General features: G+C 44.4%; 1 protein-coding gene across 2 annotated transcripts in view; it reads right to left on the bottom strand.

The window, feature by feature from the left end:
* Window positions 1–14,918, bottom strand: part of LOC144988004 (arf-GAP with dual PH domain-containing protein 1) — a 59,719-nt gene that overhangs the window by 7,827 nt on the left and 36,974 nt on the right. For both annotated transcript variants that reach the window (XM_078938020.1, XM_078938021.1), the window contains 3 exons: window positions 12,043–12,125; window positions 11,411–11,523; window positions 11,182–11,328 (listed from right to left, as the gene is read on the bottom strand). In XM_078938020.1, coding sequence (XP_078794146.1) covers window positions 11,182–11,328; window positions 11,411–11,523; window positions 12,043–12,125 — 343 coding nt within the window. The remainder of the gene's footprint in view (window positions 1–11,181; window positions 11,329–11,410; window positions 11,524–12,042; window positions 12,126–14,918) is intronic.

The following is a 14,918-nucleotide window of genomic DNA, read 5'->3' as shown; positions in this document are numbered from 1 at the left end:
TCTGCGGTTGGGTCCTTAGCTGGCGGTGGTTGTTGTGATGCTGGTGCAGCTGAGTCCTTAGATGGAGGTGGTTGTGGTGCTGGTGCTGCCGGATCCAAGTCTTTGACCGATGGTGGTGGTGGAGGTAGTTGTTGTTGTTGTTGCCGTTGTGCTGTGGTTCCTGGGACACTGGCTCGGTCCTTCCTTACTGCCTTTTCAGGGCCTTGGCCTCTTTGCCCCAGAGCGTGGAGGAGGTTCTTTACTAACTCTCTTGCTCCACCTCTGTTCAGGTGTGGGCCTCTTCCCATGAATAGGTCCTTTCGTTTCCAGAATGTATTGAAGTTCTCAATGTAATAGAATCCTCTGGAAGCACACTCTCTGGAGAGCCAATTGTTCAGCTGAAACAGACGGCTGAACTTGAGTGACACCCCATCGATGTTAGGAAGAGGTCCACTGATGAAGGCTTCAACCTCTACTTTGTCAATCTCTTCAAATAACTTCATGAAGTCTTTTTTCAAACGTTCAGATTGTTCTTTTCTGATATCGACAGCACCTACATGGATGATTATTCGTTTGACTCCTTGGTACAAGACTTTAAATAAGAGTCCTGTAATCACTGGAACAGTAGAACTTGGGCAACATAAAGTTTGCATTCTTCTGTGGCTGCCTCCACTGATAGCGCCATCTCCAAGCAGCAGCGTATCTCTGACCTTGACGTTTGGCACAGATTTTCTTTCTGCCTGTGCTTTGTTTCCAACATTATAACTCCTATTCTGTGGTCCAATTTCACTTTGTTCTTTAACATCACATTGTGTTAGGGGTAAAAATCTGTTTGTGAGCTGTATTTCGGATGCTCTGTCATCTTTACGCTTTGGCTTAACACAGAGTTCCTCCGCACAAAGTTTCGGAAAGGACACAACATCACTCAGGTCTATGTCACTGTTATTCTTTTCATTTGTAGTAAGAGTGGGCTTCTTATCACCCGATGTTACTGGAAGGGTCTTGTGAAGTCCATTTTCAGTTTCCAAAGTAAATATCCGTGTTTGTAGCTCTTTTATTTCTTGTTGGTAGATCCGACGGCATTCACAGTGGGAGTTTGTTTTTCTTCCTCTTCCGGACATGTCGCTGGCTTGTCAGACGTAAAAATATTGATTTGTATAGGTGGAAGTCACAAAAAAGGACCAGTCTGATATTCCAGGATTTGTGGATGAAGTAAAATAATTAAAAATGATTAATTAAATGATTAAAAAGCAAATAAAGCAGGAAGCGGCAGGAGCAGGGGAAAAAGCGTCTGCACTGTTTTGCAGGGGGAGGAGCAAAACAGACGGGAGGAGGGAGGAGACGTTAACAGACATTTGGAGACGTTTAAAGATGTTTAAAGACGTTTAGAGACCTTTGGGGACATTTGGAGACGTTTAAGGACATTTGGGGACATTTTGAGACGTTTGGGGACGTTTAAACATGTTAAGAGACGTTTAGAGACATTTGGAGACGTTTAAAGATGTTTATAGACGTTTACAGACGTTAAGAGACATTTGGGGACATTTGGAGACGTTTGGGGACGTTTAAAGATGTCAAGAGTCGTTTGGAGACATTTGGAGACATTTAAAGATGTTTATAGACGTTTAGAGACGTTAAGAGACATTTGGGGACATTTGGGGACGTTTAGAGATGTTAAGAGACGTTTGGAGACGTTTAAATATGTTAAAACACATTTAAAGACATTTGGGGAGATTTGGAGACGTTTGGGGACGTTTAAAGATGTTAAGAGACGATGGAGACATTTGGAGACGTTCAGACACATTTGGGGACATTTGGAGACGTTTGGGGACATTTAAAGACATTTGGGGATGTTTGGGGACATTTAGAGACGTTTAGAGAAATTTCAGGAACTTTGGAGACATTTGGGGACGTTTAGAGACATATTTAAGACGTTTGGTGACATTTGGGGATGTTTGGAGATGTTTGAAGACGTTTGGAGACGTTTGGAATGTTTGGGGATGTTTGTGGACATTTAGAGACGTTTGCGGATGTTTGGAGACGTTTGGGGACATTTGGAGACGTTTGCAGATGTTTGGGGACATTTGGAGATGTTTAAAGACAATTGGGGACATTTGGAGACGTTTGGGGACGTTTAAAGGCATTTGGGGACGTTTAGAGAGATTTTTAGGACGTTTGGTGACATTTGGGGATGTTTGGGGACATTTGGAGATGTTTGAAGACGTTTGGGGATGTTTGGGGACGTTTGGGTTCGTTTGGAGACGTTTGGGGACATTTGGAGACATTTGCAGATGTTTGGGGACATTTGAAGACGTTTGCAGATGTCTGGGGATGTTTGGGGAAATTTGGGACGTTTGGAGATGTTTGAAGATGTTTGGAGATGTTTGGAGACGTTTGGGGACATTTCGAGATGTTTAGGGAAGTTTAAAGACATTTGGTGACATTTGGGGAGATTTATAGACATTTAGAGAAATTTCGGGACCTTTGGAGACATTTGGGGAAGTTCAGAGACATATTTAGGACGTTTGGTGACATTTGGGGATGTTTGGGGACATTTGGAGACGTTTGGAGATGTTTGAAGACGTTTGGAGTTGTTTGGAATATTTGGGGACGTTTGGGTTCGTTTGGAGATGTTTGGAGACGTTTGAAGACGTTTGGAGACGTTTGGAATGTTTGGGGATGTTTGTGGACATTTAGAGACGTTTGCGGATGTTTGGAGACGTTTGGGGACATTTGGAGACGTTTGCCGATGTTTCGGGACATTTGGAGATGTTTAAAGACAATTGGGGACATTTGGGGACGTTTAAAGGCATTTGGGGACGTTTAGAGAGATTTTTAGGACGTTTGGTGACATTTGGGGATGTTTGGGGACATTTGGAGATGTTTGAAGACGTTTGGGGATGTTTGGGGACGTTTGGGTTCGTTTGGAGACGTTTGGGGACATTTGGAGACATTTGCAGATGTTTGGGGACATTTGAAGACGTTTGCAGATGTCTGGGGATGTTTGGGGAAATTTGGGACGTTTGGAGATGTTTGAAGATGTTTGGAGATGTTTGGAGACGTTTGGGGACATTTCGAGATGTTTAGGGAAGTTTAAAGACATTTGGTGACATTTGGGGAGATTTATAGACATTTAGAGAAATTTCGGGACCTTTGGAGACATTTGGGGAAGTTTAGAGACATATTTAGGACGTTTGGTGACATTTGGGGATGTTTGGGGACATTTGGAGACGTTTGGAGATGTTTGAAGACGTTTGGAGTTGTTTGGAATATTTGGGGACGTTTGGGTTCGTTTGGAGATGTTTGGAGACGTTTGGGGACATTTGGAGACGTTTGCAGATGTTTAGGGATGTTTGTGGACATTTAGAGACGTTTGCAGATGTTTGGAGACGTTTGGGGACATTTGGAGACGTTTGCCGATGTTTCGGGACATTTGGAGATGTTTAAAGACAATTGGGTCATTTGGAGACGTTTGGGGAAGTTTAAAGGCATTTGGGGACGTTTAGAGAGATTTTTTAGGACGTTTGGTGACATTTGGGGATGTTTGGGGACATTTGGAGATGTTTAAAAACGTTTGGGGATGTTTTGGGACGTTTGGGTTCGTTTGGAGATGTTTGGAGACGTTTGGGGACATTTGGAGACGTTTGCAGATGTTTGGGGACATTTGAAGACGTTTGCAGATGTCTGGGGATGTTTGGGGAAATTTGGGACGTTTGGAGATGTTTGAAGATGTTTGGAGATGTTTGGAGACGTTTGGGGACATTTGGAGATGTTTGGGGACGTTTAAAGACATTTGGTGACATTTGGGAAGATTTATAGACATTTAGAGAAATTTCGGGACCTTTGGAGACATTTGGGGACGTTTAGAGAGATTTTTAGGACGTTTGGTGACATTTGGGGATGTTTGGGGACATTTGGAGACGTTTGGAGCCGTTTGGAATGTTTGGGGACGTTTGGGTTCGTTTGGAGATGTTTGGAGACGTTTGGGGACATTTGGAAACGTTTGCAGATGTTTTGGGATGTTTGTGGACATTTAGAGACGTTTGCAGATGTTTGGAGACGTTTGGGGACGTTTAAAGATGTTAAGAGACGTTTGGAGACATTTGGAGACGTTTAGACACATTTGGGGACATTTGGAGACGTTTGGGGACATTTAAAGACATTTGGGGATGTTTGGTGACATTTAGAGACGTTTAGAGAAATTTCGGGAAATTTGGAGACATTTGGGGACGTTTAGAGACATATTTAGGACGTTTGGTGACATTTGGGGATGTTTGGAGATGTTTGAAGACGTTTGGAGACGTTTGGAATGTTTGGGGATGTTTGGGTTCGTTTGGAGATGTTTGGAGACGTTTGGGGACATTTGGAGATGTTTGCAGATGTTTGGGGATGTTTGTGGACATTTAGAGACGTTTGCGGATGTTTGGAGACGTTTGGGGACATTTGGAGACGTTTGCAGATGTTTGGGGACATTTGGAGATGTTTAAAGACAATTGGGGACATTTGGAGACGTTTGGGGACGTTTAAAGGCATTTGGGGACGTTTAGAGAGATTTTAGGACGTTTGGTGACATTTGGGGATGTTTGGGGACATTTGGAGATGTTTGAAGACGTTTGGGGATGTTTGGGGACGTTTGGGTTCGTTTGGAGACGTTTGGGGACATTTGGAGACGTTTGCAGATGTTTGGGGACATTTGAAGACGTTTGCAGATGTCTGGGGATGTTTGGGGAAATTTGGGACGTTTGGAGATGTTTGAAGATGTTTGGGGATGTTTGGGGACGTTTGGAGATGTTTGAAGATGTTTGGGGATGTTTGGGGACGTTTGGAGATGTTTGGAGACGTTTGGGGACATTTAAAGATGTTTTTCGACGTTTAGAGACGTTAAGAGATATTTGGGGACATTTGGGGTTGTTTAGAGATGTTAAGAGACGTTTGGAGACGTTTAAATATGTTAAAAGACATTTAAAGACATTTGGGGACATTGAGAGACATTTGGGGACGTTTAAAGATGTTAAGAGACGTTTGGAGACATTTGGAGACGTTCAGACACATTTGGGGACATTTAAAGACATTTGGGGATGTGTGGGGACATTTAGAGACGTTTAGAGACATATTTAGGACGTTTGGTGACATTTGGGGATGTTTGGAGATGTTTGAAGACGTTTGGAGACGTTTGGAATGTTTGGGGATGTTTGGGTTCCTTTGGAGATGTTTGGAGACGTTTGGGGACATTTGGAGATGTTTGCAGATGTTTGGGGATGTTTGTGGACATTTGGAGATGTTTGCAGATGTTTGGGGATGTTTGTGGACATTTAGAGACGTTTGCGGATGTTTGGAGACGTTTGGGGACATTTGGAGATGTTTGCAGATGTTTGGGGATGTTTGTGGACATTTGGAGATGTTTGCAGATGTTTGGGGATGTTTGTGGACATTTAGAGACGTTTGCGGATGTTTGGAGACGTTTGGGGACATTTGGAGACGTTTGCAGATGTTTGGGGACATTTGGAGATGTTTGAAGACGTTTGGGGATGTTTGGGGACGTTTGGTTTCGTTTGGAGATGTTTGGAGACGTTTGGGGACATTTGGAGACGTTTGCAGATGTTTGGGGACATTTGAAGACGTTTGCAAATGTCTGGGGATGTTTGGGGAAATTTGGGACGTTTGGAGATGTTTGAAGATGTTTGGAGATGTTTGGGGATGTTTGGGGACGTTTGGAGATGTTTGGAGACGTTTGGGGACATTTGAAGATGTCTGGGGACGTTTAAAGACATTTGGTGACATTTGGGGAGATTTATAGACATTTAGAGAAATTTCGGGACCTTTGGAGACATTTGGGGACGTTTAGAGAGATTTTTTGGAAGTTTGGTGACATTTGGGGATGTTTGGGGACATTTGGAGACGTTTGGAGATGTTTGAAGACGTTTGGAGCCGTTTGGAATGTTTGGGGACGTTTGGGTTCGTTTGGAGATGTTTGGAGACGTTTGGGGACATTTGGAGACGTTTGCAGATGTTTGGGGACATTTGAAGACGTTGGCAGATGTCTGGGGATGTTTGGGGAAATTTGGGACGTTTGGAGATGTTTGAAGATGTTTGGGGATGTTTGGGGACGTTTGGAGATGTTTGAAGATGTTTGGGGATGTTTGGGGACGTTTGGAGATGTTTGGAGACGTTTGGGGACATTTAAAGATGTGTATAGACGTTTAGAGACGTTAAGAGACATTTGGGGACGTTTAGAGACATATTTAGGACGTTTGGTGACATTTGGGGATGTTTGGAGATGTTTGAAGACGTTTGGAGACGTTTGGAATGTTTGGGGATGTTTGGGTTCGTTTGGAGATGTTTGGAGACGTTTGGGGACATTTGGAGATGTTTGCAGATGTTTGGGGATGTTTGTGGACATTTGGAGATGTTTGCAGATGTTTGGGGATGTTTGTGGACATTTAGAGACGTTTGCGGATGTTTGGAGACGTTTGGGGACATTTGGAGACGTTTGGGGACGTTTAAAGGCATTTGGGGACGTTTAGAGAGATTTTTAGGACGTTTGGTGACATTTGGAGATGTTTGAAGACGTTTGGGGATGTTTGGGGACCTTTGGGTTCGTTTGGAGACGTTTGGGGACATTTGGAGACGTTTGCAGATGTTTGGGGACATTTGAAGACGTTTGCAGATGTCTGGGGATGTTTGTGGACATTTAGAGACGTTTGCGGATGTTTGGAGACGTTTGGGGACATTTGGAGACGTTTGCAGATGTTTGGGGACATTTGGAGATGTTTAAAGACAATTGGGGACATTTGGAGACGTTTGGGGACGTTTAAAGGCATTTGGGGACGTTTAGAGAGATTTTAGGACGTTTGGTGACATTTGGGGATGTTTGGGGACATTTGGAGATGTTTGAAGACGTTTGGGGATGTTTGGGGACGTTTGGGTTCGTTTGGAGACGTTTGGGGACATTTGGAGACGTTTGCAGATGTTTGGGGACATTTGAAGACGTTTGCAGATGTCTGGGGATGTTTGGGGAAATTTGGGACGTTTGGAGATGTTTGAAGATGTTTGGGGATGTTTGGGGACATTTAAAGATGTTTTTCGACGTTTAGAGACGTTAAGAGACATTTGGGGACATTTGGGGTTGTTTAGAGATGTTAAGAGACGTTTGGAGACGTTTAAATATGTTAAAAGACATTTAAAGACATTTGGGGACATTGAGAGACATTTGGGGACGTTTAAAGATGTTAAGAGACGTTTGGAGACATTTGGAGACGTTCAGACACATTTGGGGACATTTAAAGACATTTGGGGATGTGTGGGGACATTTAGAGACGTTTAGAGACATATTTAGGACGTTTGGTGACATTTGGGGATGTTTGGAGATGTTTGAAGACGTTTGGAGACGTTTGGAATTTTTGGGGATGTTTGGGTTCGTTTGGAGATGTTTGGAGACGTTTGGGGACATTTGGAGATGTTTGCAGATGTTTGCAGATGTTTGGGGATGTTTGTGGACATTTAAAGACGTTTGCGGATGTTTGGAGACGTTTGGGGACATTTGGAGACGTTTGCAGATGTTTGGGGACATTTGGAGATGTTTGAAGACGTTTGGGGATGTTTGGGGACGTTTGGTTTCGTTTGGAGATGTTTGGAGACGTTTGGGGACATTTGGAGACGTTTGCAGATGTTTGGGGACATTTGAAGACGTTTGCAGATGTCTGGGGATGTTTGGGGAAATTTGGGACGTTTGGAGATGTTTGAAGATGTTTGGAGATGTTTGGGGATGTTTGGGGACGTTTGGAGATGTTTGGAGACGTTTGGGGACATTTGAAGATGTCTGGGGACGTTTAAAGACATTTGGTGACATTTGGGGAGATTTATAGACATTTAGAGAAATTTCGGGACCTTTGGAGACATTTGGGGACGTTTAGAGAGATTTTTTGGAAGTTTGGTGACATTTGGGGATGTTTGGGGACATTTGGAGACGTTTGGAGATGTTTGAAGACGTTTGGAGCCGTTTGGAATGTTTGGGGACGTTTGGGTTCGTTTAGAGATGTTTGGAGACGTTTGGGGACATTTGGAGACGTTTGCAGATGTTTGGGGACATTTGAAGACGTTGGCAGATGTCTGGGGATGTTTGGGGAAATTTGGGACGTCTGGAGATGTTTGAAGATGTTTGGGGATGTTTGGGGACGTTTGGAGATGTTTGAAGATGTTTGGGGATGTTTGGGGACGTTTGGAGATGTTTGGAGACGTTTGGGGACATTTAAAGATGTGTATAGACGTTTAGAGACGTTAAGAGACATTTGGGGACGTTTAGAGACATATTTAGGACGTTTGGTGACATTTGGGGATGTTTGGAGATGTTTGAAGACGTTTGGAGACGTTTGGAATGTTTGGGGATGTTTGGGTTCGTTTGGAGATGTTTGGAGACGTTTGGGGACATTTGGAGATGTTTGCAGATGTTTGGGGATGTTTGTGGACATTTGGAGATGTTTGCAGATGTTTGGGGATGTTTGTGGACATTTAGAGACGTTTGCGGATGTTTGGAGACGTCTGGGGACATTTGGAGACGTTTGGGGACGTTTAAAGGCATTTGGGGACGTTTATAGAGAGATTTTTAGGACGTTTGGTGACATTTGGAGATGTTTGAAGACGTTTGGGGATGTTTGGGGACCTTTGGGTTCGTTTGGAGACGTTTGGGGACATTTGGAGACGTTTGCAGATGTTTGGGGACATTTGAAGACGTTTGCAGATGTCTGGGGATGTTTGGGGAAATTTGGGACGTTTGGAGATGTTTGAAGATGTTTGGAGATATTTGGGGATGTTTGGGGACGTTTGGAGATGTTTGGAGACGTTTGGGGACATTTCGAGATGTTTGGGGACGTTTAAAGACATTTGGTGACATTTGGGAAGATTTATAGACATTTAGAGAAATTTCAGGACCTTTGGAGACATTTGGGGACGTTTAGAGACATATTTAGGACGTTTGGTGACATTTGGGGATGTTTGGGGACATTTGGAGACGTTTGGAGATGTTTGAAGACGTTTGGAGTTGTTTGGAATGTTTGGGGACGTTTGGGTTCGTTTGGAGATGTTTGGAGACGTTTGGGGACATTTGGAGACGTTTGCAGATGTTTGGGGATGTTTGTGGACATTTAGAGACGTTTGCAGATGTTTGGAAACGTTTGGGGACATTTGGAGACGTTTGCCGATGTTTCGGGACATTTGGAGATGTTTAAAGACAATTGGGGACATTTGGAGACGTTTGGGGACGTTTAAAGGCATTTGGGGACGTTTAGAGAGATTTTTAGGACGTTTGGTGACATTTGGGGATGTTTGGTTTCGTTTGGAGATGTTTGGAGACGTTTGGGGACATTTGGAGACGTTTGCAGATGTTTGGGGACATTTGCAGATGTCTGGGGATGTTTGGGGAAATTTGGGACGTTTGGAGATGTTTGAAGATGTTTGGGGATGTTTGGGAACATTTGGAGATGTTTGGGGACGTTTAAAGACATTTGGTGACATTTGGGGAGATTTATAGACATTTAGAGAAATTTCGGGACCTTTGGAGACATTTGGGGACATTTAGAGAGATTTTTAGGACGTTTGGTGACATTTGGGGATGTTTGGGGACATTTGGAGACGTTTGGAGATGTTTGAAGACGTTTGGAGCCGTTTGGAATGTTTGGGGACGTTTGGGTTCGTTTGGAGATGTTTGGAGACGTTTGGGGACATTTGGAAACGTTTGCAGATGTTTTGGGATGTTTGTGGACATTTAGAGACGTTTGCAGATGTTTGGAGACGTTTGGGGACGTTTAAAGATGTTAAGAGACGTTTGGAGACATTTGGAGACGTTTAGACACATTTGGGGACATTTGGAGACGTTTGGGGACATTTAAAGACATTTGGGGATGTTTGGGGACATTTAGAGACGTTTAGAGAAATTTCGGAAACTTTGGAGACATTTGGGGACGTTTAGAGACATATTTAGGACGTTTGGTGACATTTGGGGATGTTTGGAGATGTTTGAAGACGTTTGGAGACGTTTGGAATTTTTGGGGATGTTTGGGTTCGTTTGGAGATGTTTGGAGACGTTTGGGGACATTTGGAGATGTTTGCAGATGTTTGCAGATGTTTGGGGATGTTTGTGGACATTTAAAGACGTTTGCGGATGTTTGGAGACGTTTGGGGACATTTGGAGACGTTTGCAGATGTTTGGGGACATTTGGAGATGTTTAAAGACAATTGGGGACATTTGGAGACGTTTGGGGACGTTTAAAGGCATTTGGGGACGTTTAGAGAGATTTTTAGGACGTTTGGTGACATTTGGGGATGTTTGGGGACATTTGGAGATGTTTGAAGACGTTTGAGGATGTTTGGGGACGTTTGGGTTCGTTTGGAGACGTTTGGGGACATTTGGAGACGTTTGCAGATGTTTGGTGACATTTGAAGACGTTTGCAGATGTCTGGGGATGTTTGGGGAAATTTGGGACGTTTGCAGATGTTTGAAGATGTTTGGAGATGTTTGGGGATGTTTGGGGACGTTTGGAGATGTTTGGAGATGTTTGGGGACATTTCGAGATGTTTGGGGACGTTTAAAGACATTTGGTGACATTTGGGGAGATTTATAGACATTTAGAGAAATTTCGGGACCTTTGGAGACATTTGGGGACGTTTAGAGACATATTTAGGACGTTTGGTGACATTTGGGGATGTTTGGGGACATTTGGAGACGTTTGGAGATGTTTGAAGACGTTTGGAGTTGTTTGGAATTTTTGGGGACGTTTGGGTTCGTTTGGAGATGTTTGGAGACGTTTGGGGATGTTTGTGGACATTTAAAGACGTTTGCAGATGTTTGGAGACGTTTGGGGACATTTGGAGACGTTTGCAGATGTTTGGGGACATTGGGGACGTTTGGGGACGTTTAGAGATGTTTAGAGACATTTGGGGACATTTGGAGACCTTTGGGGATGTTTAAAGATGTTAAGAGACGTTTGGAGACTTTTGGAGACGTTTAAAGATGTTTGGGGACAGTTGGACACGTTTGCAGATGTTTGGAGACGTTTCGGAATGTTTGGAGACGTTTGGGGATGTTTGGGGACGTTTGGGTTCGTTTGGAGACGTTTGGGGTCGTTTGGGGACGTTTGGAGACCAGCGATGGTTTCAGCTGCAGCCAGAGTCTCCACAAACATCTGTGATGTGTGGATGGGAACTGACCTTGGCGTCGCTGTGGTAGACGAAGATGTTCCGGGTGCTGTTGTCCTTGAGGTGGGTGATCTGCAGACCGCACGGGTTCCCGATCTTGGCCGGCTGGAAGGTGGCGTTCAGGGTCTCAATTTTCATCACTGCTTTGGGCTCCCTGGCCTGGACGAGGACACGGGGAATGTTAGACGTCTCAGCTTTACCCATGTGCCAGCTGATCTGACGTGACGGCGTGCGCCCTCACATCCTGCTTGTTGAAGTACTTCAGCGCCCCCTCCCTCTCTGACAGGACGAACTTCCGGCTGAGGAACTGGCCGTTGTCCCTTCCCCGTTTCCATAGAAACCCCTCTCGGTAGCCTGGGAGAAGAGAAACAAGGGCAAGAGCTGGAGATGCTGGAACAGAGGAGGCGTGGATGAAGCTGCAGTCAGGAGAATCAAAAACCGTCTGAAACCCGACATGAAGAAAAAGAAACCGACAAAACAGGAGGGAGGGGGGCACTCAGGTTCCTTCAACTGCTGTAAATTTGGACGTCACAGACTCCTCCCCTCACAGCTTCTCTAACATCCTCAGAGGAAGGAGGTCCTCCATCCTGCTGCTCCTCTTGCAGAAGAGCAGACAGTCAGGAAGTGGGTGTTCTACTGAGAAGAACCCCCCAGGACAAAAACCTGCCACAGATGAAGGAACGAGGGGAAAAGATCAGATTGTAATCTAAACAATTGTATTTGAGTTTATGACCCTTTCTCCTCCTCCTCCTCTTCCTCTGAGATTCTGCCAGACACTTTTCTCTGTGACCGCCCACCCAAAGATGCTCCAGGAACCCCTCGGTGATCGCACCCCCCAGAGAAAAAGAAAAGGATGAAGATGCAGCTTCTCACCTGCAGAGTACGGCTCCTGCTTCTCGATGAACTCAAACTCGTTTCTCTCATACTTGGCTCGGATCCACTGCTCCCTGAGCAACCTGCAGACACAAGGAGACAGAACGTTCTTCACATCCAGAAGACATTCTTCACATCCAAAAAACTTTCTTCACATCCAAAAGACGTTCTTCACATCCAAAAGACGTTCTTCACATCCAAAAGACGTTCTTCACATCCAGGAGACGTTCTTCACATCCAGAAGACGTTCTTCACATTCAGAAGACGTTCTTCACATTCAGAAGACGTTCTTCACATTCAGAAGACGTTCTTCACATTCAGAAGACGTTTTTCGCATCCATAAGACGTTCTTCGCATCCAGAAGACGTTCTTCGCATCCAGAAGACGTTCTTCACATCCAGAAGACATTCTTCACATCCAAAAGACGTTCTTCACATCCAAAAGACGTTCTTCACATCCAAAAGACGTTCTTCACATCCAGAAAACGTTCTTCACATCCAGAAGACGTTCTTCACATTCAGAAGACGTTCTTCACATTCAGAAGACGTTCTTCACATCCAGAAGACGTTTTTCACATCCATAAGACGTTCTTCGCATCCAGAAGACGTTCTTCACATCCAAAAGACGTTCTTCACATTCAGAAGACGTTCTTCACATCCAAAAGATGTTTTTCACATCCAGAAGACGTTCTTCACATCCAGAAGACGTTCTTCACATTCAGAAGACGTTCTTCGCATCCAGAAGATGTTCTTCACATCCAGAAGACGTTCTTCACAATCAGAAGAAGTTTTTCACATCCAGATGACGTTCTTCACATCCAGAAGACGTTCTTCACATCCAGAAGACGTTCTTCACAATCAGAAGATGTTCTTCACATCCAAAAGACGTTCTTCACATCCAGAAGATGTTCTTCACATTCAGAAGACGTTCTTCACATTCAGAAGAAGTTCTTCACATCCATAAGACGTTCTTCGCATCCAGAAGACGTTCTTCACATCCAAAAGACGTTCTTCACATTCAGAAGACGTTCTTCACATTCAGAAGACATTCTTCACATCCAAAAGACGTTTTTCACATCCAGAAGACGTTCTTCACATTCAGAAGACGTTCTTCACATCCAGAAGGCGTTCTTCACATCCAAAAGACGTTTTTCACATTCAGAAGACGTTCTTCGCATCCAGAAGATGTACTTCACATCCAGAAGACGTTCTTCACAATCAGAAGACGTTCTTCACATCCAGACGACGTTCTTCACATCCAGAAGACGTTCTTTCACTTCAAAAAGTTCTTTCTCATCCAGAAGAAGTTCTTCACAATCAGAAGATGTTCTTCACATCCAGAAGACGTTCTTCACATCCAGAAGACGTTCTTTCACTTCAAAAAGTTCTTTCGCATCCAGAAGACGACAAAACAAAAGTAAATCTCTGTCAAACCCGAGCATATCTGCTGAAAAGATCCATCAGCTTGTCATGAAGGCGAAAAACACTTGCATTCGGTCACCATGACAACCAGCACTCTGGCAGTCCTGGTCGCTCTGTGTCCCTCTTCTGGTTGTCCTGGTCGTTGCCGTCCTTCGGCCTTCTGCTGCTGGTTCTTGTTTCCGTCTCCTCAGGTGTTCTGGATTAGAGGACTGCTGACACACCTTTAATCATCTCCACTCCCCCTCCTTTCACCTGTCAATCACCTGACCCTCTAATGATCTATCTATATACCTATATACCCAGGCTGTGTCCCACCAAGGTGGGGTAGCCTAGATAGGACACACATTCTTACCTCCCTCCTTCTCTTCCCCAAACCCTCCTCCATCAGTGTGTGTGTGTGTGTGTGTGTGTGTGTGTGTGCGTGTGTGTGCGTGTTTGTGTACGTGTGTGCGTGGGTGTGTGTGTGTGTGTGTGTGTGTGTGTGTGTGACTGGTCTAAGGCCTGGTCTAAGCCACACCACACTGCACCAGGGTCAGCTGCACATCCCAGTGTGGGCACCTCCACAGCAGGGCTTCAGCCAAGGCTGGTTTCCCCTTGCCGCTTCATCCCTAGACCAGACCTCTACCACACCCATCCATTCATTCATACACAAACTCTCTCCACCCATTCCTGTCCTGAGCAGCCTCTCTCCCATTCCCATCCCATTCGCGGTCTTCCTCTCATTCTCACTCCACTCACATCAGATTCATATACCCTTTTCACCAAACGCTCCCTTTCCATTCTTTCAACATGTCCAAACCATCCCAGTGCCTTTTGCTCTGCTCTATAGGCCAACTCCGGCATCACACCAGTTCTCTCAAATTCAAATTCAAATATTATTTGTCACACACACAATCATACAGCGTACAATGTGCAGTGAAATGCTTAGGCGACCGCCCGCGACCTCAAACAAGAAAGAATATCAATAGGAATAGGAAGATAGATATAAAATATAGGAATATACAATATAAAAACATAAAAACAGAATGTCCGAATGTGTGCAATATGCTCTAAAGTGACATATGTGAAAGTGGCTTGTGTGTATAATGTCCATGATTACTGGTTAAGATAACTGGATAACTGGATCGATTACTTCATTTCACACACGATCCATATGTGTCACACCACACATACTCCTCGTACACCTCATCACCTTACTCTTTTCCACATTCACTCTCAACTTCCTTCTGTCGCACACCCTTCCAAACTCCTCAACCAGACGAGCCAAGCTCTTTTCTGAGTCAGCCACTAGTGCAGTATCATCTGCAAACAGCAGCTGATTCACACTCCATTCGCTGCCGTCAGTATTCACCATGCTCACACCCGTACCTAACACCCTTTCATTCACCTCTTTTAACACACAATCCATATACACGTTAAACAACCACGGAGACATCACACATCCCTGACGCGGAC

The sequence above is a fragment of the Oryzias latipes genome, chromosome 19 (assembly GCF_053564925.1).
Source record: "Oryzias latipes strain Hd-rR chromosome 19, Olatipes_Hd-rR_3.1".
NCBI classification, from domain to species: Eukaryota; Metazoa; Chordata; class Actinopteri; order Beloniformes; family Adrianichthyidae; genus Oryzias; species Oryzias latipes.
Note: the sequence above shows the minus strand (reverse complement) of the source record. Positions and strands in the feature narration are given on the sequence as shown.